This window comes from Pteropus alecto, unplaced genomic scaffold (assembly GCF_000325575.1).
Source record: "Pteropus alecto unplaced genomic scaffold, ASM32557v1 scaffold25, whole genome shotgun sequence".
Lineage (NCBI taxonomy): Eukaryota > Metazoa > Chordata > Mammalia > Chiroptera > Pteropodidae > Pteropus > Pteropus alecto.
The window spans coordinates 24,320,696-24,347,292 of record NW_006441955.1 but is presented as its reverse complement, the minus strand read 5'-3'; the positions used below and the strand labels follow the sequence as shown (position 1 = coordinate 24,347,292).

Genomic DNA, 26,597 nt, shown 5'->3' with positions numbered 1-26,597 from the left:
GTGAATATGTACCTCTTTTTTCCCAAATTAAAAAAAGGGCTTACCAAAACAAAAATATTTTGAAATTTTAATTTTCCTAGACATATTAAAGAAAAAGATCTTTAAAAACTGTCTAAAAATAAAGGCAAGTCATTCTCAAGATGTTTTTAAGATATGGTAGTTAAAGAAAACTCTCCTCTAAAATCATTTCTTCAATTATCTGGAGAATCTGCAACTCTAAAAAAATAAAATTGTTCTTTAAATGCAATTTAGCCTTCTCCTTATTGTTTATTTTATAACAAAGAATCACTGCCTAAACCTTCCTTCTGAAAAACTTATGCACTCAAAAGATAATTACACTATATCACTTTTTAGTCTTCCTTTCCCCAAACTATACAATTCTAACTTCTTCAACCTTTTCTCACTTTGTCCACTCTCTCTTCATCTGATAATTTTGGCTAAATGTAAGGAAAAATTATCTAACAGCAGACTTGTCTCTCAGGAAGTACTGTGTCTCAGCTCACTGTGGAACATGGCCCAAACTATCTCCTATCATCAGTGTTATAATAGGAATTCAAACATATGTCACCAATCTTTTTTTATGTCATCAATCTTGTAAAGGGAAGTGAAATGATAGGTGGGTGATCAGGTAATCCGCAGGAATTTAACTAATCCTGGTTTTATGATACTCAGACTCCTAGCAACTTCTCTAGTTTTACTCTACTTCTCTTCAATTCTAATTTTCATTACTAGATATAATGTAAAAGCATACTGAGTATAATTCTTTGGAGTCCTCTGGAAAGGGTGGAAAAAGAACGACTCATATCTTTTCCTATAGGCAGAAGTAGCTATTGTGATATTGATACCACTAGATGTGATGTAGTGTTTAACTATTGTAGAGTTTGGAAATGCATTCAGAGGCACACAGTCCTTCCGCCAAGTCATTATCCTCTGTACTGCTCATAAGCCAGGACTACATCAACGGTTTCTGGGTTTTTTTAATTAATATGCATTTCCATTAAAAGGAATATAGCCTGAAATAGACTACAGAAGAACAGGAAAAAGCATTTGAAAAAGTATTGGAATCTGACTCAGTGTTTCGTTCTCTGGCTCTCTGTGGGCTCCAGTGAAACTTTCTAGAAATGCTCATGGTCAAGCCAATACTGAGATGTAGGAATACTGAGATGTAAAACACACGCCTTTTTTATTTTTATTTTTAATGCCATTTTATTATTATTTTTTTAGTAGTATATATGCATAATTTTTTTTTAACATTTTGTTTTTTAATTTCCCCCCTTCTCCCATCCCTTCTGGTAACCACTAGTCCATTGTCCATGTACCTAGGCCTTCTTTCTACTTACAATCTTTTCTGGATATAAGAATACAAATGACAGCTAGATAAAATAGATTAAGTGGATTCTGACAGATTCATTAGATAAGAGTCAATAGATTAGGTTAGGTAAGTGTAATAGACTGAATAATGGCTACCTATAGATACCAGGTCCTAGTCTCTGGAATCTGTAATGTTACAAGGAAAAAGAGTGTTTGCAGATGTGATTAAATTAATTTTCTCAACATGGGGAGATTATCCCAGATTATCTGGTGGGCACTAAATCCAATCACAACTTTCCTTATAAGAGAGAAGCAGTGAGAGATTTGATATACACAGAGAAGGTGATATAAAGAGGAAGGCAGAAACTAGAGTTATGTGGCCACAAGCCAGAATCCACCAGAAGATGGAAGGGGCAAGAAACAGATTCTCTCCTAAGCCTCTAGAGGGAATATGGCCCCAATGACACCTTGATTTCAGCCCAGTGATAATGATTAAAGGCTTCTGGCATCCAGAACTCTAAGAGAATAAATTTCTGTTGTTTTAAGCCACCAAGTAGTAATTTGTTACAGCACCCTCAGGACACCAATACAACAGGTTGTGTTATATAGTCTAGACTCAACAGATATAAGAACATTTTAAAATTATAGTTGCTTCCCTTAGAACAATTCACAGTTCTTTAGTTTCACATTAAATATAAATACAATATCTTAACACTTTATTATGTTATTCCTACCCATCAAGTATAAGTTCTCAGGAGTGGTCACAGGAATATTAACAAGTTTAATATCATCTTCATCTGCTTTATCCCAGGAATTAGAATTGCCGCAAGCACAACTATGACAAGAATTGACACTCTGGACCTAAAATTAAGATCAATAGAAGTTACTTCAAAATCTCTTTTGTGATAGTATTTTTCAATCTTTTATATTTAAAATTTATATAAATCCCATTCTTGGTAAAATAATCCATGTTAATGTCTCCCTGAGGAAATAAATCTCATTATATTCAATAAAGCTTGAGTACTAAGACCCTAAAAATTTTGAGCCTTTAACAAGTAGAATATTTTGAACATAAGTCAGTCATTTCCATTAAAAATCAAGCAGTTATTTCTATAGTTTACAATTTTATGAAGTATTTACTTATAAAGTTTATCCACACCTACTCTGATTTGAGGTAACCAGTGTTAATCTGAAAAGAAAAGGTTAAAAGTGAGAGGCAACAAGCATTCTATGAGATTCAAAAGAATAGCTATTCAGGTAGCACTGATTCAGGCAGAAGCCCAAATAGTGTTCCAATTAGGAGGCAAAGGCAAGGGGTATTTATGAGAAAAGGAAGGGAAACAATTATGTCAATGAACGAGAATAACTACATCAATGAAGGAAGGCATTTCCATAAGTGTGGATAAGCTACAAGTGACGCTAATTTTAAAGAATGTTCTTAATTTTCAATCTCATGGTCATCAGTCTGGTGCTCACAGTATCTGATTTCTTGTTATCTTAGCAAACAGTTGTTTGGGATACAATGCTGCAAGGTTATTTTGCCTTGTTTTAACATTCCAAAGGCTTGAAGCATAAGACGCACAAGGCAGTTCTTCTGGGATGGCAGTTCTGACTCAATTTTAAGGTGGCTCCATTTATATTAATTTTTACACTCGTTTATTTTCCATTTAGACTTTATTACAATGCTGATACTCTGCTAAATGATAACTAAAATTAAAAAGCCTCTATCATCTTCCCTTCTCTAGCAAAGTTCACTGAGCCTATCATTTGTCATCTTTATGCAGTTAATTCCCAAATCTCTAACTTCAGTTCTGTTCTCTTTTGAGAAATTTAGGCCCACATTTCCATGTGCCTATTTAGTGACTCCATTTGGCTTTTCTGCTAGCATCTCAAACAGATTATATTAAAAAAGGACAACAAAAACTCTTTTTCTTCCCATATTCACTAGTAGGACATACTTCTATCCCTGTAATTTCTCAAACTAGAAAGCAAGAAGTCGTGTTTAACTTCTCTTTCTTGTTACCAAGTTCTGGGGACTCTGTCCCCTCTCTTCCACTCTTGTTGTCATGACCCTCATTTAGGCATTCATTAAAAGGCAGAAATCTGGGTTTATAGACCTAGCAGTGGAATCACTAGGTCAGTTGATGCACGTAAAGTGATGCTAATGACAAGTGATGCTAAATACTTGTTATTCACACCATTATCGTAAAACTCCCTTTCTCTACTTCTTGTCAAGAACAACTTTAACTTTCATTTGAGAAAATTCAAAACGGAGGCACTTTTCTGACACAGAGGAAGTCCAAATTATAGAATGGACATATACTTCATTATCCTGCTCAGTTTCATAGAGGAATGAAAGCTGGAGGCCTTTGATCTAATTGTTCCTATCATAGAACAGCCTTTGAAAATTTACTATATTTTTAAGGCTTTAAGAATGGGCAGCTATATATTCCGAAAAACTATATAGAAGGCACAATACAAAATACGGTGTTCTATAAACTATTTTTCAAAATGAATATACACGATGCTAGAGGCATGCACACTCCCTGGAAGTATATAAGAAATTGTCGATGCTTGTCTCAAGAGAGGGTACTGAGAGGATCAGGAACACATCTTTATTGCAGCGGTCCCTAACCTTCTTGGCACCAGAGACCAATGCTCTTATGAGAATCTAATGCCTTATGATCTGAGGTGGAGCTGAGGCGGTGATGCTAGCGCTGGGGAGCGGCTGCAAATACAGATGAAGTTTCACTCACTCATCCACCACTCACTTCCTGCTGTACAGCATGGTTCCTAATGGGCCACTGACTGGTACTGATCCACAGCCCAGAGATTAGGGACCCCTGTTTTACTGTACATTTTTGCCTCTTCTTTAGTAGCAAGTATATATCCTATTTTTTTAAATAATTTTAAAATTACATTTAAACAAATACTAACTTCATTTCTCACTTGTCAATCAATACTATATTAATGTTGCAAAGAAAGAGGTGAGGACCACACTCGGCTTCAGCAAACCAAACACTTACTTAAGCAGACTCATCAAGTGATTTTTGTGAACTAGTACAAAGTCTAGATGGATGCGCCTTCCAACTTTTTGAAGAACATCTAGTTTTGAAGCAACATTTCCATATCACCAACATTTTCATAGGAACCCAGAGGACCACATCCCTTACTCAAAACACCTGGAAGCAAAATGGCTAAATATTTAGCAAAAGGATAATTTTACTTGCCTGAAGAAAACAGGCTCAGTCAGATTTTTAAAGTTTCTTTCTATACTAGACTATCTATAATCATATAATATTTAAACTAATAACAATAGATATATTAACAAATTTATAAGAATAATAAATTTTTTTCTTTACTTACAGAGGCCAAACTCTGTGCAGAGCCTGAGTATTTACTGAAAAGTCCTCCATTAGCATAATTATAAGACTGAGATCCTTTGTCTTTGACAGAACTTAAAGATAATGTCAAATTCTGTCTACTACTGGAACAACTTGAACCTACCAAACAAACATAAATATTACAAATACTAATAAGTCCAATGATAAATTTCAGGTAAAATATCAAAGTTTATGTTATGTTCATTCAGAAAGTTGATTTTAAAACACATTTCCCTAATTGCATAAGTTTTAAATGTACACCTTTATTAAAATCTATATATAATGTTTTTAACTGCTAAAATCTGCGTCTGAAAATAAAGAACAAAACATGCATCTAACTTATTGGGGCAGTTTTTGACGGTCTATTGTAATCAGTATAAAAATACTGGTAACTGTGAACCCATAAATTATAAATTTAACAAAACATAAGCACATCCTTCCCTGGATGACATCTAAACTTTATCTACATCACACTGTATTGTAATTAGTTTTTTATATATCTATCTCCCTTAACCAACTATCATTCATTTAGGGCAAACATTGTGTCTTAGTTTATCTTAATGCAGCTGTTAAGAAACTCTTCGATTCAAATATTGGCATTTATTAGTTATATGAACTTGAATAAGTCACTTAACTCTTCCATATCTCAATTTTCTTTATGTATAAGATGCTAACAATAATATAGTATTATAGTCCTAATTCACAGGATTCCTATAAAGTTTAAACAACACAGTGAATATATAGCATTTAGCACTGCACCTGAGATCTAATAAAATCTCAGTAAGACCCATCATTATTGTTGTAATGTTCACTGTACTAGGCACTACTTACTGTACTACTTACAGAGGCCAAACTCTGTGCAGAGCCTGAGTATTTACTGAAAAGTCCTTCATTAGCATAATTATAAGACTGAGATCCTTTGTCTTTGACAGAACTTCAAGATAATGTCAAATTCTGTCAAATGCACAAAGTAGTCATTAATTAAATGCCATACAAACAAATCACAAAAACATGATACACTAAATCATAAATTTAAAGATAATAAAAAATTTTTAAAATAAGATATCCAGCATACTCAAGAAATTATTTTCATTGATACAATTTAGCAGTAGGGACTATATTGTTAACCAAAAACTACAGATCCTTTAATGGCCAGCTATTCTACTTCTAAACTTAATAGACTATGAAAATAATCAGACAAGTACATGCAAAGCAAGAAGGACATCCTTAAGAAAACAACAGGGAAGCAATTAATTAGGGTTGATTTGTACAAATTTAACACTAAGTATACATTAAAAATGATTGCATGTGTCAATTATTTCTCAATAATACCGAAAAAATAAATAAGAAAATGGTAGCATAGAGATGTACTGATTGACACAGAAGGACTAATGAGTAGTCTCCCCCAACCAAGGATTACATTCCAAAACCCCCAGTGGATGCCTAAAACCATGGATAGTACTGAACCTTATATATACTGTTTTTTTCTTACACACACACACACACACACACACACACACACACACACACACTCTCTCTCTCTCTCTCTCTCTCTCTCTCTTTATGGCTTCGCTTTGGCATATCCAAATTGTCAGCATCATTATTCTTATGCTTTAGGCCCATGAAGTAAAATAAGGGTTACCTGAACACAAGCACTGTGATACCATGACAGTCAATCCACTAAATGAGATGACTACCAAATGATTAATGTGTAGGTAGTGTATACAGCATGGAAATGCTGGACAAAGGGATGATTCACGTCCCAGGCAGGATGAAGCAGCATACCATGAGACCTCGTCACACTACTTAATTTAATCAGCACATAATTTAAAATTTATGAATTTTTTACTTCTGGAACTTCCTATTTAATGTTTTCCAATGGTTGACTATGGGTAACTGAAATCGTGGAAAGCAAAACCACGGACAGCAGAGACCACTATATAACTATAATATATAATATTTCAAGATTATCTTTAAATGGAAATATAAATGGATAGATATATGCCAAAGTATTATCAGCAGTTATTTCTGGGTAGCAAAGTTTCCAGTGATTTTAATTTTTTCTGTTTGCTAATATTTTCTAATCTTTCTAAATTTAATCTGTATTACCAGTGAATATTAAAAGGAATTTTTAGAAGACTAAACCACTGCACTTCAGTTATGATTTACATATAAAATTTCCTTCGGACACTTAATTCAGCTATTTCTACATACCTTTGTCTGATGCTGCTCTTTTAGTGTATTCAAGTATGAGGTGCTCTGGTTCCCATGGTATTATTTTTCCTTTCTTCTTTCCACGTCTTCTTTTAAAGTGATGGGCCAGAAAAATTACAGATACAGCACTCACTGCAGTTACCACAAACAACTTTTTAGCTACCGGCGAAAATCTGATCTGAAAAAGATGCAGTTAGATTGAAAAAAAGTCTTTTATTTGTTCACTTAAAATAAAGACATAAGAACTAAAATTATTCTTAAGCTAACCTAGTTCTAAATACCATCCAGGTAATATTTTACTAATTTAATGCAGCTAGCCAAATTTAAATTTTAGAACCACCCCCCAAAAAAATGTAGTAATGTATTAACCACTGTTCTGAAGTTCTCAAGTAAATAATGTTACCCAGAATCAACAAGAGCATAAAATAATTCAACCCCATTAATATTTGTTGAACTAATGATTAATTCATACAACCAAACTAGTGTCAGAATCACAAGAGTTTTAATTATCAGAATGATTAAATTAGACTTTCTAAATGAATCAATTTTTTTAACTATCTGGAAATTTGGACAAACATACACTAACTCAATTTCTAAATACCATTTGAATAAGCCCTTTTATTCATGAAATAATCAACAGAAGTTCAGCATCTTACAATGTACCAGGACTGTGCTATGAAAATGAAAATTAAAATCTTATTATACTAATTCTATTCAGTAAGCATACAGTGAGTGAATGCCTTGCATTGAGCAGAAAGCACTGGGTATACAAAAGATATAGATCTTGCTTGTCTCAGGCAGTGTGCTAACTAATAGACAGATATATCCACAAAATAACTACAGTATAATGGGATAAATAAACTAGTATAAGTATAAACTAAGTATTAATATCAGAGGAGTTGCTAACTAAAGGCAACTTGTCTTGGGGGACAGACATTATTAAGCACCTAAAATGTAAAAGAACTCTAAAATAGAGCTACAGGAGCTACAGGATGTAGAGAGCCGGAAAGAGGGTCACCTTCGACCTTCCAAGAAAAAAGCCAGACAAATGGCAAGTTCTCAATTCTTCTTGAACCCATCAGAATGCTATAGGGTAATCAACTGGACTCCAAACTGAGACACAGGTATTTGCAGGGAGAGATAAGACATGCACGCTGGCATACAGGGACAAGACATATCAGTAAGAAGGGTTCAGCAAGTATGGTTGGAAAACTGGTGGAGACTGAGTATGCATTGGTGACAGAGAATGGAGTAACCTGGGGGTTGGAGGACTGGTAAGGTATGCTGCAAATATAGGAGGAATCAATACTTTTTGCAGGTTTTATCTTCACAAATCCCAGGTACTCACAGAAAACACTGCAAAAGTCATGAGAAAGTCTCTCTAATGGTGCACAACTGGGGAAGAGAAACAGCAGTTTCTGTGGAGGAGCATAAACTACATCAATACCTTCTCCATCACTACAAAGGAACAAAAGCCTCAAACTGTGAGATGGAGCTTTACTTTTAGAAGAAAATTTATATCATTAGATGCTTATATTAAGAAAAAGTATCAAATCTACAATCTGAGCTTTTGCCTTAAGAAACTAGAAAAAAGAGCAAATCCAATCCAAACCAAGCAGAAGATACTAAGTAATAAAGACTAAACAAATCAATGAAATGGAAAATCAAATCAATAACTCAAGAGCTGGGGTTTTTTCTTAAATCAATAAAACCTAGAGCCAGTTTGATTTTTTTAAAAAGAGCTAGAAAAGATACATATTCAAAAGCAGAAAAGAAAAAGTGATCAGCACTACAGATCACACAGATATGAAAAGGATAAAAAAGGATTACTATAAACAACTCTATGCCCATGAATTCTACAACTTAGATGAAATGGACCAATTCTTTGAAAGACATAAACCATCAAAATTTACCTAGAAAGAAAGAGATAACGTAATTACATAATTATATACCTAGTAAAGAAATTGACTATGTAATTAAAACCTAACAAAGAAAACTATAGGGCAATTTCTACAAAATATTTAAGGAAGAAATACCAACTCCATTGAAGGAGGAAAGGCTTTCCAATCATTTTATGAGGCTAGCATTACTACAAATATCAAAACCAAAGACATTATCAAAAAAAGAAAACAAAACTACAGACTATGTGTGGATAACTATTGAAGCTGGATGTCAGGTACACAGGAGTTAATTCTACTACTCTATTTTGTATATGCTTAAAATTTTCCAAAATGAAATTATTTTTAAAACTGAAAAACTGAATTAATATACACTTTTAAACTATAATGTAATAGAATAAAGACATTTATATATTATCATTTAAAAACACATAATCATCTGTGTAGAAAAAGCCTGTGAAACACAAAAAGCTACTGGAATAAGTGAGTTTAATAAAGCTGGAGGATATAAGATCACTATACAAAATCTGCATATTTTCATATACTAGTAACGAATAATTGGAAATTGAAATTTTAAAAGTACTATTCACAATAGTATCGTAAAAGATGAACTACTTAAGGATAAATGTAACAAAAGCTGTGAAAGACATGTACCCTGGAAGCTAGCAAACAATGCTGAGAGAAAAGAAAGAAAACCTAAATCAGTGCAAAGTTGTAACCTATTTATGGGTTGAAAGACTCAATAAAGACGTTAGTTATCCTCAAACTGATCTATAGATTCAATGTAATCCCAACGACAACCCTAGCAAGCTTTGTTTTATTTTTGTTGTTTTGGTAGAAATTGATAACTGATTCTAAAATTCATATGGATATGAAAAAGATAAGGATCTAGAAAAGTCAAAACAATTTTGAAAAAGAAAAAGTTGGAAGACTAAAATTACCTGATTTCACGACTTATTATAAAGCTACGATAAATAAGACAGTGTCACACTGGCATAAAGAGAGACAAACAGATCAATGACATAGGAGAGAGAATACAGAAATAGACCCACACATAAACAAATGACTACATTTGGCAAAGGTACAAAGGCAATTCAGTAGAGAAAGGATAGTCTTTTCAACAACTGGTGCTGGAAAAATATTGGTGAGCCATACACAATAAAATGGAACTTCAATCAATCCTTTGCATCATATATAATAATTAAATCACAGATCACAGACCTAAACATAAAACCTAAAACTATAAAAGTTCTAGACGAAAGCATAAGAAAAAATCACTTTGATCTTTGGTTAGCATGATATTTTTCTGAGATGACACCAAAAGCCTGATCCATTGGAAAAAAAAAAAAAAAAAGGAAAAGGTTGACAAGTTGGACTTCAGAATTAAAAGGTTCTTCTCTTTAAAAGGCACTGTTAAAAGAATGAAAAGACAATCTACAGACAAGAAGAAAATAGTTGCAAATCACATATATGATAAAGGAATTGTATCCAGGACATATAGGGAATTCTCAAAATTTAATTTAAAAGAATTTAAAAATGGGCAACAGCTCTGAACAAATCAACAAAGAAGATATAAGGGTGACAAATAAGCACATGAAAGCATGTTCAACATTACTGATCATAAGAGAAATGCAAATTAAAACAATGAGATTCCCCTATACACCTGTATCAGAATAGCTAAAATTTAAAAAACTGGCTATACCAATGGTACAACCACTTTGGAAGTCTGGCATTTTCTTAAAAATATTAAACATATATTTACCTTATGATTCAGCCATTTCAGTCCTAAGTATTTACCCACGAGAAATGAAAGCATATGTCACATATGAGGACTTGCACAGGAATTTTCTTAGCAGATTTATAATTTAAAAAAACAACAGGAAACAACCCAAATGTCCATCAACAGGTGAATAGGTGAACAAACTGGTACATTCATGCAACGTAATACTATTCTGTAATAAAAAGAATTAACTATTAATACATACAATATGTATTTATCTCAAAATGATTAGGCTGAGTAAAAAAAGCCAGACAAAAGAAAGTACATGCTTTATGATTCCATTTACATAAAACTCGAGCAAATGCAAACTAATCTGCAGTGACAAAAAGATCGGTGGCTTCTTGGGGAAATGTAGGGGAGGGGAGTTGGACAGGAAGGTGCAAAGAGAGAGATTTCAAAGGGAAATGAGAAATGTATGGAGACCATGGATATGTTCAATATCCTGATTGTGGTAAGGATATCATGAGTATACATATGTCAAAACTTAAACCGTATACTTTAAATATGTACAGTTTAATGTGTGTCAATCATAATTCGATAAAGCTGTTTAAAAAAAAAATAACATCTTGGTTCTATACATAAATCCAAAGGAATTGCTCATTTTCTGGTATACCAAATATGATTTACTTCTTCTTGCCATTAGCATACGGCTTCAGTGACTATGATCTAACAAAAAAATTTAAAACTATCCTTATTTTACTTTTCTTCCAAGTCCATTGAAATTTCTCTAAAACTATCGTGAAACATTAAAACTTTCCAACACTGCCTCAGATGTTTTCACAAATTATAAGAATTAGTCTTCAGTAATATCTCTATTACAGGCATTACCAAATTTTTATTTCTTTCCATGTTCATGTTTTTCCCTCTGGAACCATACCTCCCTCTAGAATCAGTGTTCATACCAACCAAATGAGAGCCAGAAAAAAATACAAGTTCCTTGAATTGGGATGCTAAAGAGCCAATAATAAAATAAATTCTAAAAATAGCACTATTAGGAACACCTTTGCATTATTTTATAAACTCTCATGACTTTATCATAAAAAATATTCATCAAATGTAAAGATTAGTATTTACTGCCTGAGTAAATAACAAAATTAAACCTCCACTAAAAAAAATGATCTATTAACACAGACCCAGTCACAGCTAAGTGATTATGTGTTCTTAAATTGTCAATTTACTATAGCCTCTAACTGAAGTTAGAGAACTATTAGGAAACATAAATACAAAATTAAAACTACTCAGACATATAATGTGCTTTACTAATATAAATTCAAATACAATATAAATTGATTCATTTTTATTAAGATCTAAATCCTGTTTATATGTTATATATTATTTTTACACAAAAGACCCATTAAAAATTATAGTCCTAATCTCATGAAAAAAGAAATATTTTCCATGACAAAAATATAGCAAATTTCCCACAGAGAGATGTTAATCATAAGTAATCTAGACAACACAAGATTTGAAGGTCTCTAATATTACTCCTGCCTATCACTTTTCATTTTGTTACTTTTTCCCCCAGAAGAAAGTCAATTACTTCCTCTAACATTGCCTGGAACACTGAAAATACATCTCAGATTCCCAAAGCTCAGAGGGGCTTTTTGAGGTGATATAGTCTATATCCTTACCTCCAGACAAGTGAAAACTAGACTCATGTCCTATTCATTCAACATGAATTGAGCACCAACTTATGGACCACACACACTGAGAATACAAAGAAGGGAATAAGATACTGTTCTTTGTGCTCAGATTTCACAATCCTCCCCACTCCATAACCTGATGCCATTGTTTAATGTTCTTGTCAAGTTTTTCCCCCTCATCTAATGTTCTCTGGAAACAGAATAGTTATTTAGTCACATACAAGTCTCCCACTTCAACAACTTTATTTCACGTTACTTAGCATAAATGTCTCACCAGAGCTAAACTGATCTATTCCTCAAACACAGTACTTACTACACACCTCTTTTTTTTTGTTGGTGGTGGTGGAGAAGGGGGTGATTTAAGTCTTATTGAGGTTCTAAGCTAAATAAGGGCAGGGACTATGTCTAGATCTTACTCAATACTTTATAGCTTGACTGAAGCACAGTCATGCTTAATAAATACATGTTGAATAAATCTCTCTAACTGGAACATACATATCACATGCTAACTGTAAACTTTGGACAAATAGAGATATTAATATCTTCCTTATAGGGTTGTTGTAATTTGTACATATATAAAATAATATCTGACGCATGGTAGACATTCGAAAAATGTGAGTTCTTAATATTTTAGCTTATTTTATTTTAACAAACATCTTAGTTTAAAATAATTTTAGATTAACAGAAAAGTTGCAAAGAATGTAAAGTTTCCATATCACTCAGGTTTTCTGATATTCATATCTTATGCAATCATAGTACTCTTCGTGAAAACTAAGAAATTAACATTAGTACAATATTATTAACTAAACTATAGATTTATTCTGATTTCATCAGGTTTTCCACTAATATTCTCTTCTATTCCAAGACCAATTCAGGATACCACACTGAATTTCGACAGATTTTTATTCTTAAGTGCTTAGTTAATTCTTAGTCTTTCTTACTTAACATTCTGAATTTGGAGAATCGACTCAACTTCTTACTTCTTCATGTGGTGGTTTCTAACTGAAAAACAGAGTCAATTTGTACTAACACGATACACAGTAATATACCAAAGTAATCATTAAGAAAACCATTCGAGCTAGAGAGACACAATTATTTTGTTTAGAGTATGTATTCATTAAATAAAAGAAAAAATACTTGGAAAATATATTATTCCTTAAAAGACACAAGGAAATAAAATAGGAGTTAATATTTATTGGGTTCTCACTCATTTTTACAGTGTGCCAGACAGTTTTTTTCCATCCCTTTTGTAGATAATAAGAATTGGCTTTAAGGTTAAGTAACTTGCCAAAGATCACACAATTCCGCAGTGTTGGAACATGAATCAAAATGCATCAGACAAGATGTGTTTAAATCCATGCATATTATGTATCTGTTGAAGTTACATCAGTCACAATGATGATATATCTCATTATGCAATTAATTATATAACTGAATTGCATCCAACATGGATTGTCAATTTTTGGAGGTTAAACTAATGAACAAAAAATTTCAAGTCTTTTTTCATAAAAAGTCAATCCAATTCTAATACCACAGAACTGTCCAAATAAGAATTCAGCTTTTCTTTGGTCCTTTCTTGGTCTTTTAATGCTATTCAAACTATAGCCTGCTCTCTTAGCACAGAGGTGAACAAACGTTTTCAAAAAGGCCAGGTAGTATTTTAGGCTTCTGGAACATATAGTCTCTACTGCAATCACTTGATTCTGCTGTTGTAATGCAAAAGCAGTCACAGATAATACATTAACAAATGTGTATATGCAATAATTGTGTAATAAAACTTTACTTACAAAAAAACAGGCCTTGATTAGGCCCATAGGCTGTGGTTCGCTGACCCACTTAGAGCATTCCATGGCATGGAATGAGTTTTGGATGCTATGTACCATGACTGAGAGTAAAAGATGTATCTTTAAGTTTACCTGCAATGATTCTTTATATTATTTTTTAAACATTCCATGGACCAAGTTGGACAATAGTCCTAGCCTCAGAAATTATTCCTAGGATTGAAAAGTAGGTGGTACAGTAGAATCAGTATGGTAAAGTATACAAAAATAATTCATTAAAAAAAATATATAAAATGTTAATGAAGTTTTTTTTTTATTTCTAGCCATGAAAAAACAGGCATTGTCAAATATTACTAGCGAAATTATGGGCTGATATAGCCAGTCTGGAAAGCAATTAACAATGTTAAAAAAAAAAAACTTTAAAATGTTCATAATACAAATTGCTCTTAAATCTATGAAAAGATGCTCAACCTAACATATAGCAGAAATAAAAGTTACAAGTATGGTGAAATACCATTCTCACCTATCAGTTGGCAAAAATCCCAAAATTTGGGGTACAAAACAAACAATACTACCTCTATGGAGGGCAATTTAGTAATATCTATCAAAATTCAAATACATATACTCTTGGACTTAGAAATCCAAAGTCTAAAAATGTGTCCTATACCTATACCTGTATAAATTGAACTATATCGAGCCTATTCACTATAGCATTATTTCTAACAGTACAAAATCAGAAACCTAAATGCCCATGTATAGAAATATCCTGTAGCTGTAGGAGTAAAAAAAAGAAAAAGCAGGTCTACATATATTAATATGGAAAGATATCCAGGAAATATTCTAAGTACCAAAAAAAAAAATAAATAAATAACAAGAACATAGGTAGTATGCTACCTTCTATAAGAGGAGAAAATAAGAATATATAACTGCTTTTGTTGATATTTGAATAAAGAAACCCTGTAAAATATTAAGTGAATGGGGACTGAGATAGAATAAAACATCTCCCTGTATTGTATGATTTTTGAACCATGTAAATGTATTAGCTATTCATATAATAAATTTTAAAGAATATTATTATTTTAGAATTATTTTGAGGATTAAATGAGTTTGTAAATGTTCCTAATTTAAAATATCTAGCACAAAAAAATTTAAGTCATTTAAATCATTTAATTAAAAATTAATTTAAATAAAAATTTAAAAAATAAATAAATAAAATAAAAAAAATAAAACCAAATAAAAAAAATAAAACCAAATTTTTCCTGGAAAAAAAAAAAAAATGTCTAGAACAGTGCTTGACACACAGTGGGTGTTGCAATATCTTGTTGCTGGTTTTTTTAAATGTCATTCAAGTGATATGCTAATATAAACAAATAAAAGGACAAATACCAAATAATTAGACTCAATATTTTCATCTCTAGGCATCTACCTTAATAAAAATCAAAGATTTATATATAAGTAATGAACTGTTGAAACAACCAAAAAAACATAAAAATAGAGAAACAGTCAATAAACTATAGTATATCTATATTCATAAAAAATTTTCAATGACAGGAAAATGCTCAAAATTTACAACTTAATAATTCTGAATGGGGGAGTTCTGGGGGTAGGGTTGATGACTGGGGTATAGAGAGGCATAAGCAGAAATAAAATACCTAAAGATAGGAAATAAACTTTTATAAAGAAATTGTTGCAATTTTTATTTTCTCTTTAATTCTTTTCCATATTTTTCAAATTTTATTTTAAGCATATAATCCTGAAAAAGGAAAGAAAGAGTTTCGGGATCAAAGAGGTATAAGTTCAAATCACATATCATATATGCAATTTTAAACAAATTAATTAAGCTCCTGAAGCCTTCTGATTTATAAAATGGAGATGATATCCAAATTCCAGGGTTATTTTGAGGATTAGAAACATTATATGTATAAAAACCTAAAAATGTCTTAAACATAGTGAACACTAAACAGTAACCACTATTATTCTCATATACCTTATCTCTGCAACATTTTTCCTAAATATGTAAAATTACACCATATTTCACCGACGTAAGATTCTATTCATTTTAAGATATAAGCAGCTTTTGGAAATGTTGAAATGTAAAAAACAATCATCTTGAATTTGATGAAACTCAGTGTAAGTTTAGTGTATTTTTATTTAATACAATGGAATGCAAAATGCATTAGAAGCAAACATTAAGAATAAAAGGGCTGTTACCATAGAAAATATACAAATGGATAATAAGCACATGAAAAGATGTTTGACGTCATTAATCATTAGGGATATGAATCAAAACCACAATGAGATACCAATTCACACCCACCAAGTGGCTACTATCAAAAAAACAGAAAATATTAAATGTTGGCAAGAATGTTAAGAAATCGGAAGCCTTGTACACTACTGGTAGAAATAAAAAATGGTACAGCCACTCAGACAGTAAGGCAGTTCCTCAGAAAATTAAAAATAGAATTACCATATGGTTCAGCAATTTCACTTCTAGGTATATACCCAAAAGAATTGAAAGCAGGGACTTGAATACATATTTGTGTAGTCATGTTCATAGCACCATTATTCACAACAGCCAAAAAGTGGAAGCAACCCAAGAGTCCAGTAATGGATGAAAGAACAAAATGTGGTGTATATATATATACAATCAAATGTTATTCAACCTGGAAAAAGAAGAAAATCTGGCACATATACAATATGGATGAACCTTGAGGACATTATGTTAGGTAAAATAAACCAATCACAAAAAAACAAATACTATATAATCCCACTTATGATGTACCTAGAGTAGCCAAATTCATAGAAAGAAAGGAGAATGAAGGTTTCAGGGACTGGTAGGAGGAAGTTGCTGTTTAATGGCTGTAGAGTTTCAGTTTTACAAGATGAAAGAGTTCTGGAGATTAGTTGTACGACAATGTGAATATACCTAATGCTACTGAATTGCACATTTAAAAATGGTTAAAATTATAACTGTAATGGATGGTAAATTCATTTAAAGTAGGAAGATTTTTTAAAGTAATAGAATCCCCTTTTAAGAGTTATATGATTTAAAAAATGAAATAAAAACCAAGTAAGTTTTAAATTACCTTAAACATTTCGAATGAACCATTTAAAACTTCAATTGATTTAAATACTGTAAACACAATGTGCTCTGAGCAATAAACTTATCATTAACTTCATATTAGTTTCTTTTTTTTTTTTTTTTACCTGGGAGAGAGAATAGTACCAAGACAGAGGAAGATCAAACACTCTTCGTGCTGCTGTCTTCAAGGAAAACTGTGATTCGCTTACTGTTTCTTCTGACATGACTCCTCTTCTAATCTTCATTAAATGAAACATAAAAACATATTAGCCACAAAGATGTCTGGTTACTCTACCAAATGGAAAATACAAATTAAAAATTTAACTCTATCAGCTTTTTGTTTTTGCAATTAATTATTCATGATACTACACTTACCTGAAGAAAATAACATTCAGAGCCAAATTCACTTGAGCTAAATGTTTATTAATAAACAAATTAATAATCACCAAAGTAGGCAAAAGAAAATGAGTTAGATTTGAACTTTAAGTTCAAGTAGTAAATTTTCCTTAGAAAACTATAGGTTCTAGATTCTCTCTTTTCCAGCTAAACGTTTCAGCTTTTACATAGTAATTTAAAATCTATTTCTTCCTACTATTTCCTTCAGATAACAGTGGGAGTGGATAAGGAGGGAGTAGATAAGGAGGCGTTACTGAAGGGAATCTGACTGGAATCATGACTCCTGGGGCTAGAAAAGAAACTCAGAGTTCACTGAATTTAAGAACTCATGCATTTATTCTCCTACTGTTCCATTTTAAAGATATTCAAAATGCCACATACATGCTATGAAATTCTGATATTGTTTTAATGCCTATTTTTATTGAAACTAGATAAAGAAAAACCAAATGTCTACAGATGAGGCAGCTATCATTCAGAGAGACCCTTAGAGGTAGCAGAACCTTGACAGAAACATAACGGTTCAGGATCTGGGTCTATGCTTTGTAGAGCCAGAAACCCAATTTTATCCATGTACCCAGCTAGACACATAGTAAACAAGTTTGCATAGAATTGATGTATAAATTAGTTTACAAATAAGGAAATATTCACAATAAGGAAATAATATTATCTAGTGAAAGAATGCTTTCACAATAAGGAAATAATATTATCTAGTGAAAGAATGCTTACGCTATCAAAACATATCCTCTGTGAAATAACAGATTGTAGAGAGCTGAATTAATAATAAGTAAAAAAAAGGCTGCCTGAGAAATATTTCATGCAGGCCAAGAAAAAGCTTGAGAACTGTCTCTGATGCACAAGAGAGTAGGCTTCTCCAGTATGTTTATGCCTATCAAATTTAATATTTCTTTTCCTTGGGAAACGCTGTATAAACATTACCCAAGAAAAAATAAAAATTACCAACAATCCTTATATGAAAGTTTATTTGCTATACTTTCTTTAAGTCCTTTATATTTCTCCATATATCTCTTCTTCTTGACCCCAGTAGACTACTCCTTTCTGTTAATACATCCTTTTTGTTCAGACAAGTATCAAAACCACTGACTGAGTAGTAGTTTCCTTCAAATCAAACACAGTAATACTTCTTAGTGTGGGTTACTGCTACTGCTAGCACTTATCTTATTCCCTATGAGTGACACAGTGTAAACTTAATTCTCCCTTACCCATATACCAATTACAATGCTTAAGCTCAGTATAATTAGTTCTAACTCAAGTATAGTACATTTATCCCAACCAAAAAATTGATATAGACATTATTGAGAAATACAAAGGAAACCATGAAGAAACAGTTAAACAAGTGAAAAATGGTCCTCTGGGGAATGAGACTAGGGGTGTTGAGAAACTGGGCAGGAAACCATTGCTTTTCACTGTAAGTCCTCTAATATTTGATTTTTTTTTATAAAGCGCCTACATGTATTAATTTTTTAAAATGCTACTTAAACACACACACACACACACACACACACACACATTTTTAACCCCCATCCCCATCCCCCAAACTGACTTCTTTTTGAGAAGGGTTTTTAGTAATTAGATACTGGGTCATCAAGCCATCTATGCTACTACATTAAAAAGAAAAAATACTGAGAGTAATTCACCCAAAGTGATTTTCTTCATGAAGAGGATTCCAAAATTTTAAGCAGAGGGTAAAGAAAATAAAAGCAAACACCTGAATTTGCTGAGGAGGTTTTCTTAAAAGAATTGTGACAAATCTTTAGTTTTGTACTCTAACTCATTACTTTTCATTTAAAATCACTGAGCAAGTGATTCCAAACATAATCATCAATAGGGTAACTTTAAAAAACCAGTCATTTCAGTTGCTTTCATAAACATCAATGAAAATAAACACGAAGGCAGTTTCGCGATTATTCACATTTGTACAAGGAGGTCTAAAACATTACCAAAAATATTGTACTATGTAATATTATTCGTTTCTCTCCATTCCAACCACTGAAGAGTTCAAAATAGAGTTACAGAGTTTGCTTCTTAAAACGCCCTAAAATTCTATTCTACCCTTGGATTTGTAATCCAAGAAAGTCTGAAACACCCCCAAAAGTTGACGTGAAGCATAAATCTATACAACCGAACTGAGAAGACACGCAGCAAAAATGCTTAATTGCAATGATAAAATAATAACGGTGTGTGCAAGTGCAAGATCTTTTGAGTCATCCTTCCGTAAAATAAATGTTGAACTTTACATAAGGGCTCCGACGCAACAATCCTCCTGATGCTAAAGCATCTTCAAAGAAAGCATAATCTTCCGTGAAAAACCCCTTCTAGCTCGAACCACTGGCATTCAAGCAAAAAACTGGACCACACCTACTGCCCTACCTCCATCGTAGGACCCCCACCCACCGCGCTCTCTTCTGAGGTCTTATTTTCCCTTTACCAAGAGAACAGGAAGTGGGGGTCCCTCTTGACTCCGCCGCCCTGCCGCTCACTTGGGGTCGAAACAGTCGCGAGTCCACCCTGATTCAGCGCTCCCCTTGCAGGCCTCCCTAGCGCGTGGGTGGTCCTCCTGCTTTCAGTTCTTCCACCCCGCACTCGGCGTCCAGAGGGCTATGGCCAGCGCTCAGACCTACACCCCACCCCGCCCCGCGCGCCGCCTCTGTCCACCCGGCCTCGTGACCCCATCCGCCCCAAGGCCGCCCCCTCCACCCGCATACTTGGCACTCCAGGCCAGGTGCGGCCAGCCCACGCCTGCTTGTCCCCCGCAGCCCAGCACTGAGAAGCCGCAGCCCGGCCGCCAGGGCGGAGTTCTTCCGGGGTCAGGAGTGGGAAGGTGGAAAGAGAGTGGCGGGGGCCTTGTAGCGTTTCTGCGTGAGGGGCTGCGTGTGAAGCAGCTCCCGCCATTTTTGTTTAGGGTGCAGGCTGTTCCCCGCTCGTATCCCCCCCATCTCCCCACCCCCAACCCCGAGCCTGCCAGAAGATTGCATCCTTTTATAATGCTGTCAAGAGCTAGTATCGTAGTTCGTAACCTTTTGGGTCTAGGACCATTCTGGAATCTGGCGAAAACTATGGGGACTTTCCTTCTCAAAAATGCACATAGACACGCGCATACATTATTAAAAGAAAAAAAAAAAACAAAACACAAATTCAGATGCCAAAAACCAATGCATAGATACTAGATTAAGAACTTTTACTATAGACCCTCGGCTCCTAAAAGAATGAATATTGAGAGGCATTCCAACCCTGTGTTGATGATGAAGTTATTGATTTCGATTCCTCTAGATTTTCAACATGTTTCCCACTGAAAATAGGCTACCAAGTAATTTGTCGACGTGGCCAAGTGTGAGAGGTTAGGCAGGGTGTTTACGGCTGAGGTTCTAATACACAGCAAACGTGTGTGTGTGTGTGTGTGTGTGTGTGTGTGTGTGTGTGTGTGTGTGTGTGTGTGTGTCTAAGGAGGGGGCTACAAAACAAGATGCTGTTTATATGTGCAGTCCTGAGCCAAAACATTCCATTCCATGAGAACTACAGATTTAAAAATTCCAATTCCTGAGCATACTTAAGGTGAAAAGTAAAAAAATTTTGTAAAGATAGTTAAAACATGAGAGCAGATATTACTATTCCTATCTAAAGAACAAAAATGAACAATTCTTTCTCTTAGTTTTCAAAATTCTCATTTAATCAAAATAGAAAATAAGGAGAATGACAATACCAATGTGATGTTACTAGATGAATAGTAACTAAAACTGCATAGACTGAGTTCTATGTGGAAATATTTTACATTTATAAAGTAAGTGGTGCTTTGGACACTTGAAGAGCCTGGTATTTGTAAGGCTATTTTTGTTTATTCCTCTATCTCCTCTCTGCTGCCTCCTCCTCATTTCCCACAACTTCCAAATATCCAGCCTAATGGGAAGAGTGGTAATAATGATGACTACCATTTAAAGCAACTTTCCTAAGAACATTATCTCCTTTAATTCTCACAATAAACATTATGAGACAGATATTATTACTTATTGGGTACAAATTTTACTCTTTAAGAGGAGAATAAGAAATGCCATATTTTATTAATTTTTTAAATCAGTGTAATTTGCTTCAAGTCTCCCTTCTCCTGGTTTGCCAGAATATTCAATCTTAGTCATGTTGGGGTATCAGTTAGGATGCTGTTAGCTAAAGAAAATAGAACAAATAGTGGTTTAAACCATAGGACAGGGAATTCCACATGGATACAGCAGCAGGTGGACGCAGTCTCATACTTGGACTTGATCTCTTTTGCTATGCTGGCCTGGAGGGAAAAATGGAGTTTGGATTAATTCTGAAATTTTGTCCCTCCTCCAGAAAACCAAAGCCCTCATGTAATGATCAGCAAACCAGGGAGTGGAGTTAACGTTGTAATATCAGTTGTTACTGCTGTCTCAATACTGAGGCAGTTGCTACCTCAACTATTAATGAATTTGGGGGGATCCTATGTGCATAGCATCAAAACAATGCTGTGGAGTCAGACTGCCAGAGTTTGAATGCTTTCTCTGCCACTTACTAAGTATGTGGTCTTAGGTGAGGTACTTATCCTCATAATGCCTCAGTTTCCTTATTGGGGTGTTGGGAAGATAAATGTAATAATAATTGTAAAGCACTAAGATTCTTATGTAAGTTTTAAACAGGTTACTTGTATTTCCATAGAATCTGAAGATAAAACTCTATTTCCATATAATTAGTTTCCTTTGTGATCCTATATATTTTGTTTTATACACATAGAAACATTACTTTGAAAAGGGGTCCGTAGGCTCTAAAGAATGTCAGCAGAGTCCATGATATCAAAAACATGGTTAAGAACTTAGAACAATCCTGGCAAATGTTAAAGATACATGGCATTTTAAGTGAGACTTTTCCATGTCCTTTGGCAGAAGCTCCGAAGCTGAGAAAAACAGATGCCAAGTGCCTTGAGTTTTCTAAAAAAGGATGCTGGACCATCAACACAGGATAACTAGAAGAATGTAAAGCCCATTTAGCAGTCCTCAGTCTTCAGGGACTGAAATGGAAGAATTTATCAAAGAAAACTAGAGAATGAAAATGCCTAGGAAACAGTTTTCTGGAATGCTATTAATTTTCCTTCTCCTTGAAGAGAGGAGAGTGCTTATCCCATCCTACCCCAACCTCAAGCCAAGCAAAGGAGCTTTAAAAAAATTCAGACATCGTGACCTCTGTGCCCTGTAGTTTATGTCACCTAGAAATGTCGAAAGGCAACAGACTATCTAAAGAGGCCTTTGATGACAGAGCAGAAAAAGACGGTTGCAGCAGAAATAGCCTGTACTTGGAATTTCAAAAGAAAAGTTTTTCTGTGGACCATATAAATGTCACAGAAGGTAGTCAGTCTTGAATTATCTTAAAAAGTTATATTTTCAAACCTAAAGCTAAGTAGATCATCTAAGTGGTTAGCTACACACACACACACACACACACACACACACACACACGTTAGGAAATGAAACAGAGAGAGGTCCTCAGCAAAAGGAGCGGTCATTGAGGAACCTACAAAAAGATTGTAAGAAAAGAGCCAGCATTTAAGAGTGGGCCGCATGCAGAAGGCACCTAAGTCAGGTTTAACTGCATTGATTGTGTATGTTTGATATTTTATTTAGGATATTTAGACTCGCTGCTCACTCCAACTGAGACAATATATGCCCAATGTATTTCATGAATTATTGGTAGAAATAGCTCTTATCAAGTAACAACATTAAGCCTGACCCAAGTCCAGCACTTTGAGGAGTCAAAAACAATTACATCACCTAAGTAGATGAATTCCTTCAGGTAATTCATATATCCAATTATCTTTTCCATTAACTTCTAAAACCTGGCAAAGTCCCCAGAAATAACTCAGATCCTTCTTTCAAATCTACACAACGCCATAGGGTTTTACTGGCTATTGTATCTTTGTTCTCATCACCCACCCAAAAGTATTTGACAGGACTAAACCAACCAAGGCATCTAGAATTCAGAGTATGGTTCTCGATGCTAATTTAAAACATTTATTTTATATACATCCAAATATTGCGGATTCAGTTCCTCAAAATTTTAAACATATGACTCCAATTCCACACCTAGCAAAGAGCCAAGAGAAATGAGAACATACATCCATGTAAAAACTTGTACATGAATGTGCATAGCAGCGTTCTTCATAATAGCTAAAACGTGAAAACAAACCAAACATTCCTTAGCTGATGAACTGATAAATAAAGTGTAGTATATCCACATATGGAAATTTATTTGGACATAAAATGGAACGAAGTACCAATACATGCTATGACATGCATGAACCTTGAAAACATGCTAAGAAGCCAGTCATAAGAGAGTATATATTGTAAGATTCTATTTATACAAAATATCCAGACTGGGCAAATCTATAGAGATGGAAAGTACATTGTGGTTTCCTCAGGCAGAAACTGTTGAGGGGAAATAGTGGTGACTGCTAAAGAGTATGGGACTTCTTTTTGGGTTGTGGGAATGTTCTAAACTAAGATTTTAATGTTGGTTGTGAAAATCTGTGAATATACTAAAAACTATTGAATTGTATACTTTAAATGTATGAATTGTACAGTGTGTGAGTTATATCTTAATAAAGCTGTTACCCCCACAAAATTATTATTGCCATTTCTTGCATCAAAACTGAGGCTTAAAGAGATTAAAAAATGGTAAAAGCTAGAGATCTGAGGCCAGAGAATAATCTAAAGCATCCTCTCCGTACACCACATCAGTAATTGTCAAAATACTGTGCAGTAAGAGGCATGCATTCTATTGGGAGGTATTTACATCAAAATATAATGTAAATAGTGAACGATAGAGGTTTTTTTTAGTAAGAGCTTAGGTAAATAAGTTTATTCTAAAGTTATGTTAACATAAAGAACAATAAAATTAAACCATATGGAAACAAGAGCTACTATTTTGCACATTTAGACATAACATTTCAGAAGTATAGAAAACCACGTGCTATTTCTAAACTTAATAAAATGAAAAGAGCTGCCTGCATCTGATGTGTATATATTTAAACGATGAACATTTTGAAAAGTATAGGAAAACTACTGTCTCCCAAGTTAGAAAATATATCTTACATTTCTTTCACATTTTCACATTCATTCATTGTTTTCAATAGCAGGTTTATCTATTTCCTAGTACATTGTCATGTACTATGCTGAATACTGGAAATACTGGGATGAGTAAGAAAAATTCCTGAGTATAGTTTGGTTCAGGAGATGGAAAAGTGAACAAATTATTGCAATGTATAAGACGGCCCTTGAACAACACCGATATATGTATTTTTAAAATACAGTTGGCCCTCTTCATGCCCAGGTTTTGCATCCCAACAGTATTTTTAACCAATAGTATTGTGTATCCATGATTGTGGAGAGCTGCCTGTATGCATTGTTCTATGCCATTTTATATAAGGGACTTGAACATCTGTGGATTCTCTATTCCCTCAGATACCGAAGAATGATTATAGTTAAGCTTTTGGGGAATCAAAAGTATGCACGGATTTTCAATTGTGCGGGGCATGTGGGCACTTCTAATTCTTTCGAGGGCCAACTGTAATGACATTACAATGTATAATTTATAATCAGCAATATAATATCACTAGAAAATATGCCAGAGAATATAAGGAAGGGCCTTTATGGCCTGAAAGAGTTGAAGAAAGCTTTTCCAAAGCAGTAACACTTGAAAGATGAGTGAAACTCACTTTTAAGAGAAAGGACAAAGGGGAAAAGGGTATTTTAAACCTAGGGGTAGGGGAAGCAGCACTATGTAGGAAAGACACAAATGCTTTGCCTTTCAGGAAAATGGGATGTAGATTAGAAAGCTTAAGGACAAGGTGTTTGATTGGGTGTAACAAAAGATGAGGTAGGAGGAGTAAATTTGGGTCAAATTAAGGCTATGAGAGACTACGATGAAGCAAGCAGGTGCCTAGGGCACACAATTTGAATAGGTGGTTCTCTGGTTCAGGCAAATGCAAATTCCTTAGATATTGCATGCTAGGCAACTTGCTTGTCTCATCCTAGGCCCTTGGTGAGAAAAAAGAACAAATACTCTGGGGCAACAGTCATTGAAGAGTTACAAGATTGAATTTGTGCTTTAGAAAGAGTTATGTTCAGAAGTATGGCATTGGATTAGAGTAAACCGAGACTAGTCAGTAAGACATGCTAGGGAACTATTAAAAAAAAAATCCAGGGAAGAATGAAGAGGATCCGTACAGAGAAACCTTCCTGGTTTCCATCCCCCATATAGTCAGTGGAAAGTCTACTGATTTTATCTCCTAAGTAGCTCTCATTGTCATCTCCATTGCTAGGCCCTTACCTTCCCTTATCTGGATTCTGCAATGGTCTGCCCCTAATCTATGCCAGTTATTGCTATCCAAGAAATATATAAATCTAATTATGTTGCTTCCTTTCTCAAAGTTCTTCTTGGATGTCTAGAGAGAAAAGTTTACTTAGCAGACAAGATCACTAATGATCTGCTTTCTCTGTCTAGTCTATCCCCGACTCCCTGTCCTCAATCTCTCCTCTAGTAATACCGACCTCTTATAGGGTCTCAAATTTGGCATATTGTCTCTTACTGATGTGCTTTTGCCTATGTTGTTCCATCTGCCTAAAAATTCCTTCCTCCTCTGGCCTATCAGAAATATTTTTACTCAACCTTTTTAACTGGTATCAGTTTTTATTTATTTATTTTTTAAATATGATATTGGGTTGACTTATTTTCTTTCCTGAAAACTTCCATTCCATCCATCCACATAATTGTCATTGGAGCTTCTCTGTTCTTCCATGACTCTTACCCTCTGACTGAATGATCCTGAGAGGCACTTAATCCAGACAATAAATCTGTAATTGGGATTTTTTTAAACTAGAAACTCTTCTTTTGGAGAACACTGTAAAATGGCAATTTCAAAAACGAATGATGAAGAAATCATGAGAGTCCTGGTAATGTTTGAGTCCCTGGTTCTAGCTATCCTTCCCTGGAGTCCCCTTTTTTGCCTAAGAGTATCTCAAGTGCTATGCCCCACCTCTCGGATGTGCTTCAGTGATGGGCTTACAGGCATGCCCAGATAGTGATTCCT

General features: G+C 34.0%; 1 protein-coding gene across 4 annotated transcripts in view; it reads right to left on the bottom strand.

The window, feature by feature from the left end:
• Positions 1–20,303, bottom strand: part of MIGA1 (mitoguardin 1) — a 71,582-nt gene extending 51,279 nt beyond the window's left edge. The window contains exons 1-6 of one of the 4 annotated variants that reach the window (XM_025051975.1): positions 20,212–20,235; positions 17,218–17,331; positions 10,569–10,758; positions 6,909–7,086; positions 4,678–4,814; positions 2,046–2,172 (exon numbers count right to left, since the gene is read on the bottom strand). In XM_025051975.1, the coding sequence (XP_024907743.1) occupies positions 2,046–2,172; positions 4,678–4,814; positions 6,909–7,086; positions 10,569–10,622 (496 nt within the window). In that variant the 5' untranslated portion in view covers positions 10,623–10,758; positions 17,218–17,331; positions 20,212–20,235. Of the gene's footprint in view, positions 1–2,045; positions 2,173–4,677; positions 4,815–6,908; positions 7,087–10,568; positions 10,759–17,217; positions 17,332–19,934; positions 20,135–20,211 lie in introns of those variants that run through there. The other 3 variants (XM_006919345.3, XM_015595259.2, XM_015595260.2) reach the window with 3 other exon arrangements.
• Positions 20,304–26,597: the final 6,294 nt, after the last annotated feature.